The sequence below is a fragment of the Callithrix jacchus genome, chromosome 5 (assembly GCF_049354715.1).
Source record: "Callithrix jacchus isolate 240 chromosome 5, calJac240_pri, whole genome shotgun sequence".
Lineage (NCBI taxonomy): Eukaryota > Metazoa > Chordata > Mammalia > Primates > Cebidae > Callithrix > Callithrix jacchus.
Genome location: NC_133506.1, coordinates 92,114,126 through 92,120,296, shown reverse-complemented (window position 1 = coordinate 92,120,296; position 6,171 = coordinate 92,114,126). Strand labels below are relative to the sequence as shown.

The window sequence follows — 6,171 nt, the reverse complement described above, 5'->3', positions numbered from 1 at the left end:
AGACTTTGTTCATTCCTTTTTGCGTTTTTTTCTCTAATCTTGGCTTCTCATTTTATTTCACTGAATTGATCTTCGACTTCTGATATCCTTTCTTCTGCTTGGTCAATTCGGCTGTTGAAACTTGTGCATGCTTCGTGAAGTTCTCATGTTGTGTTTTTCAGCTCCTTCAATTCACTCATATTTCTCTCTAAGTTGTCCATTCTTATTATCATTTCCTCAAATGTTTTTTCAAATATTTTTTTAAGGTTCTTAGTTTCTTTGTATTGATTTAGAACATGTTCTTTTAGCTCACGGAACTTTCTCATTACCCACCTTCTGAAGTCTGATTCTGTCATTTCATCACACTCATTCTCCGTCCAGCTTTGTTCCCTTGCTGTTGAGGAGTTTTGGTCCTTTGTAGGAGGCGAGATGTTCTGATTTCAGGTGTTTTCCTCCTTTTTGCGCTGGTTTCTTCCCATCTTTGTGGATTTATCCACCTGTCATCTGAGTGGTTGCTGATTTTCCAATTGGGTCTCTGAGTGGACATCCAGATTGTTGATGATGGAGTATTTCTGTTTCTTAGTTTTCCTTCTAACAGTCTGGCCCCACTGCTGTAGGACTGCTGAGGTCCACTCCAGGCCCTGCTTGCCCGGGGAACTTTTGTAGCATCTGCGGAACCGTGAAGATTGCTACCAGATTCTTCTTCTGCTATCTTTGTTCCTGAATGATGCCCACTAAATGTCAGTCTGATCAGTCCTTTGTGAGGTGACTCTTTGGATATACAAGGGTCAGAGAGCTGCTTGAAGAAACGGCCTGTACTTTATAGGAGCTCAAGTGCTGAGCTGCGAGCTCCGTTGTTCATTCAGGGCTGCTAGGCAGGAACGTTTAAGTCTTCTGCAGCAGAACTCCTAAAGCCTTTTTTATCCCTCACGTGCTCTGTCCCAGGGAGTTAGGGCTCCATTTATGAGTATTCGTTGCACTGTCCTGCCTAGCAAGGGGGCAGTCTAATCACTGCTTGCCTGCAGTGGCTGAGCTGAGCTTCTGTGGGCTCTGCCCTGTTGCCATGGGCTCCGTCTTTTTGCTGTGTGCAGTGCCCTGCTGCCGTGGGCTCCACTCTGCTGTCATGGGCTCCTCCCTGTTGCTGTGGGCTCCCCCCTGCTGCCATGTGTAATTCCCTGTAGTCCTGTTTATATGGGTGTGCTCACCTCTGTAGTGGCAGACTCTCTCTGTTATTGTGGGTTGCCTCAGCAACAGCGGGTTGCCTTGGCAATGGCAGGCTGCATCTGCAATGGCAGTGTAGCTCCGTAGGGGTCGAGTGCCTCAGTAATGGTGGATGCCCCTCCCCCTCCGAGGTGCACCATCCTGGGTTCTGCTTTGCTTGTCATGAAACTCTCAACCCCGAGCGTTTTCAATTGCTGTTTTGTTTGTTTTTGTGGGGGTGGGACCCACCAAGCCTAATCACCTGGCTCCCTGACTCAGAGCCCCCCTTTTTTTTTTAAGTTGAGCGGTTGAGTCTCTCCCAGGTGTTCCAGTTGCCTGCTGCAAGGACGCCGGGATCTGTGTGATTTCCTGTGCAGCAACCCACTGCGCCGGCTCAAACCACATTGCTGCCCGGGAATCTCCTGGGCTGGCTTTCTGTTTAAGTCCCGTTTAATCAGATGAATGTGCTAATCTGCCTTCCAAAATCTCCAATTGCTGGTTTAACAGGGCAACCAAACCAGCGTATTTTGTACAGAGTGTCACTGCGCTGCGGCCTTTGCCCAAACAGCTGCGCAAGCCCAAACAGTTATGCAGGCCCAAACTGCTGCGCAGCCCGTGGGGCTCTTACACTTGGGAATCTCCTAGTCTGTGGACAATAAAGATCTGTATGGAAATGTGGCACCCACTCACCCTCTGCGGATTGACTGGGAGCTGTAATCCTGAGTTGGTCTTATAGCGCCATCTTCTTGGGTCTTATCACGAGTATTATAGTAGACATAGGGAAAGGGAATATAACCCCCAGGAATTGAGGTAACTGAAGATTCTGAAGGAGACTATATATAAATGGGTTTAAAAGGTAAACAAAAAATGGAAATCGAGGAGGGGGGAAGGGGAGGGAGAGCATTAGAACAAATACCTAATGCATGTGGGGCTTAAAACCTAGATGATGGGTTGATGGATGCAGCAAACCACCATGGCACATGTATACCTATGTGACAAGCCTGCATGTTCTGCACATGTGTCTCAAAACTTAAAGTATAATAAATAAAAATTTTAAAAATAGAAATCATAATGGGGAAATGGAATATAGAAAATGACTGATTTGGAAAAGAATAATGTAGAATTACTCTTTGTTGGAATCATCATTTCTATCACTTTGCATCAATGTGTCAATTTCCTTCTACTTTTTTTTTTAAGACAGAGTCTTGGTCTGTCACCCAGCCTGGAATGCAGTAGTGTGATCTCAGCTCACTGCAACCTCTTCCTTCTGGGTTCAAGCAATCCCCCATCTCAGTCTCCCGAGTAGCTGGGATTATAGGCACCCATCACCATGCCCAGGTAATTTTTGTATTTTTAGTAGAGACAGGGTTTCACCATGTTGATCAGGCTGGTCTCGAACTCCCAGCCTCAAAGTAATCCACCCACTTTGACCTCCCAAAGTGCTGATTACAGGTGTAAGCCACAGAGCCTGGCCTAGTCTATTTCTTTTAGTAAAGTTTGGTGTTAACATATTCTTTCATTTTTGTTTTCCTGAAAATAACTTAATTTTATTATCTTTTTTTGTCTCTCTGGGCATATAATCTCTATCGGCAGTGTTTTCCTTCATGAGATGCCTCTTTGTCATCTTGTCACTTCCATTATTTCAGTCAGATTTTAGGCTTTCTGTTCTTTTTGGGAAAGTGTGTGTTGTTTTTCCCCTGTTGCTTTTACTCATTTTATTATAAAACCACGTATATATTATTTAAGATGTACCATGTTGTATTTTGATATACACTGTAAAGTGATTACTAAAGACAAGCTAATCAACATATCCATTGCCTCACACAGTTGCCTTTGTGTGAAAACACTTCATATCGGCTCTCTTAGCAAATTCAAGCATACAGTACAGTATTATTAGCTGTAATCAACATGCTGTATATTAAATTTTTAGAATTTATTCATTCTACATAACTACAGTTGTGTTTTGGTTATAATTTCTCAGGAACTTAGGACAATCATTACAAAGCAATGCAAAAAGAACATTGTATTTCAGTGTGATGAAAGTGGAGTTTTATTCAGAATCAGCAAAAATAAGATACACAAACATTGCTGTAAACAGAAGTATAGGGTGAAACCATCAGACTTTCAGATCTGAGAGTGAGACATCCTTGCCCCAACTAGTTCTGCAAGAATTTTCATATTTGGAACAGAGGGACTTGGTATCCATAAATAAAAATATAGGGTATACAATTTTGTAAATTATTTTAATTTCTTGCTGTAAATAACATCTAATTTCATACTTGGATCAACATGGTGAACATATATTCTAGATGTATATCTAGGACATATATCCTAGATATACTCTAGATATATTCATATATCCTAGATATATTCTAGATGCATATCTAGGACATATATCCTAGATATATGTCCAAGATATGGACACAGTTGGTGGGGATGGCCTCTCCTGAGTTGTCTATGAGATGCACAAGGTTTGCTTCTGTGATCAGTGAGATGAAGGGGAGGAGGCAGGTTCAGGAAAGAAGCTCAGCAGCAAGAGGAGGCACAGCACATAGGGCGGGGGCAGGTGGAGATGACACAGGTTGGACGATAGCAAGTGGTGTGGCAGGAGACTCGGCCACAGACTGGACGCAGGCAGCAGCAGGAACGACAGCAGCTGGATTCACAGCAAGAGGGGCGGCAGCAGCTGGAGACACAGCAGCTGGGCTGGCAGCACACAGACTGGCAGCACTGGGGTCTGCAACAGCTGGAGATGCAGCAGCTGGGTCGGCAGCAAGTGGTCCTGCAGCAGGTGGTCTGGCAGCATCTGGGACGGCAGCAACTGGATTGACAGCAAGAGGGGCGGCAGCAGCTGGAGATGCAGCAGCTGGGGCGGCAGCAGGTGGGCTGGCAGCACACAGACTGGCAGCACTGGGGCCTGCAGCAGCTGGACACACAGCAGCTGGGGCGGCAGCAGCTGGATTCACAGCAAGAGGGGCGGCAGCAGCTGGATTCACAGCAAGAGGGGCGGCAGCAGCTGGAGATGCAGCAGCTGGGGCGGCAGCAGGTGGGCTGGCAGCACACAGACTGGCAGCACTGGGGTCTGCAGCAGCTGGACACACAGCAACTGGGGCGGCAGCAGGTGGTCCTGCAGCAGGTGGTCTGGCAGCAGCTGGGGCGGCAGCAGGTCTCCAGGCCACAGCCCTGGTCAGAGCAGACAGAACCACAACAGGAGCTGACCATGGTGTTAGAAGGTGGATGTTCTGGGTGGGTTTCCAGGAGAGTTAGTTTCCTGAGTTTGTGAGTCTCCTTGCTACATGTCCCCTTTTATACCCAGCTGAGCAGCCTTTGTGATTATGAGATTATTTCCTTGTTTTTGTTTACATGACACAAAAGCAATTACTAAATTATATCGTTGCGTTTTTCTAGTGAGATATCCCAATATAGAGAAAATGATTATTTCCCTTTTCTCACCCTGGTGTTCCCATATGAGTCACCTCTTGTTTGCCTTTCCTTGGTTTCAGTGTCACATGACTTCAGTCTCTGGGTATCATGTGACATGGGAGGGCCATCATCACTTGTCTGTTTGTCATCTTGATATTATTTTGGGAGAGCTTCTGATAGGGCTAAGACCTCTAGTGGAGAAATGCATGTTTCAATCAGCTGGAATGCTGGCAGGAAAAAAAGAATGTTCCTGGTTTTGAGTGTGAGAAATGAAGAAGCTTATGATTCATTGTGTGTATTCTGGGTGGTCATTGAGCTAACCAGATTCCTAGGACATTCCAAGCTGTGTTAATTCCCATCACTCTGGTGCACCTTGAAACAGTTATCAGTGACTCACTGTTTTCAAGGAACAAAGCATCATCTGGGCTTGAGCTGTGTCTGTCTTCAAAAATGTTGTACAGGCTGTAGTAGAGTAATGTGGATCATAGTTTTTGATCTGCCTTTTTAAATATCAAAATGTGTAATATGCTTTATTGACATTTTGTTAAAATCCTTTTCAAACATTCTGAGCTAAAACATCTAGCAGGGTTTTTTTGTGTGTGTCACTTATTAAAGATTTTTTAAGAAGCATTGAGAGGAATACGAAAGACATATTTCTTAACTTACAGCTACTTACATAACTGTGGACCTCAATTTTAAAAACCACCCACTTTCTCTTCCTTTTCTCTCTTCTCACCTCTTCATTCCTTCCCTCTCTGCACACTCCTCTCTGGCTTATCTAATTGCAAATCTTGCTTAAGAAATTCCAGAGGCTAATCTTGAAATAAACCAGGCACAGAGCCCTGAGGAATCCTCTCACTTAGGGGAAATCTTGGACCACATTGGGCTGAAGTCAAAATAATGTCACCCAAACTTCCAGAAACACAAGGTAGCCATCAGAACAAGACACAGACTCTGCACCCTGCACCACCCTGCATGTGTCCCATGCCAAGTTTCCCTTTCAAACCCCTATGGTTAATTTTAAAATTTAAGATGGCACTTCAGATGCTAGTTCACTAGTTAAAATATGGCAAAGAAATATATTTTGGGTGAAATGTTTTTATTTCCTTCACTTAGCATTCTTCTAGTTATTCTTTACTGGTTAGTTCAAATGCCATTTTTCTCCAATATCTTTCTTGGCCTCATACAAAGCAAGGTTATCTTCTTGGTGTGCTGGCTTTCCAACTAGAACTACTTTTCCTCCCATTAGCCCTTGCCTCTTATGCATTGGCTTTCTAACAGCCAGCACCTGAACCTGTGTCTAGTTACATTTACACAGAAATTGCATTCATAAAGAGTTTTTATTTTAATTTTATTTATTTATTCATTTAAGTTGGAGTTTCACTCTTATTGCCCAGGCTAGAGTGCAATGGCATGATCTCAGCTCACTGCAACCTCTGCCTCCCAGGTTTGTCATTCTCCTGCCTCAGCCTCCCAAGTAGCTGGAATTACTGAAGTGTGCCACCAAACCCAGCTAATTTTGTATTTCTAGTAGAGACAGTTTCACCATGTTGGCCAGGCTGGTTTCAA

General features: G+C 44.3%; 1 protein-coding gene across 1 annotated transcript; it reads right to left on the bottom strand.

The window, feature by feature from the left end:
- Positions 1-3,135: 3,135 nt before the first annotated feature.
- On the bottom strand, positions 3,136-4,460 carry LOC118153772 (uncharacterized). Its single transcript, XM_035300569.3, has one exon. It carries the CDS (start codon positions 4,399-4,401, stop codon positions 3,706-3,708), a length of 696 nt encoding a protein of 231 aa, XP_035156460.2. The 5' UTR covers positions 4,402-4,460; the 3' UTR covers positions 3,136-3,705.
- Positions 4,461-6,171: the final 1,711 nt, after the last annotated feature.

What these genes read in the sequence shown, in the direction of transcription:
- LOC118153772 (XM_035300569.3), bottom strand. Translation starts at nt 4,401, where the DNA reads ATGGTCAGCTCCTGTTGTGGTTCTGTCTGCTCTGACCAGGGCTGTGGC.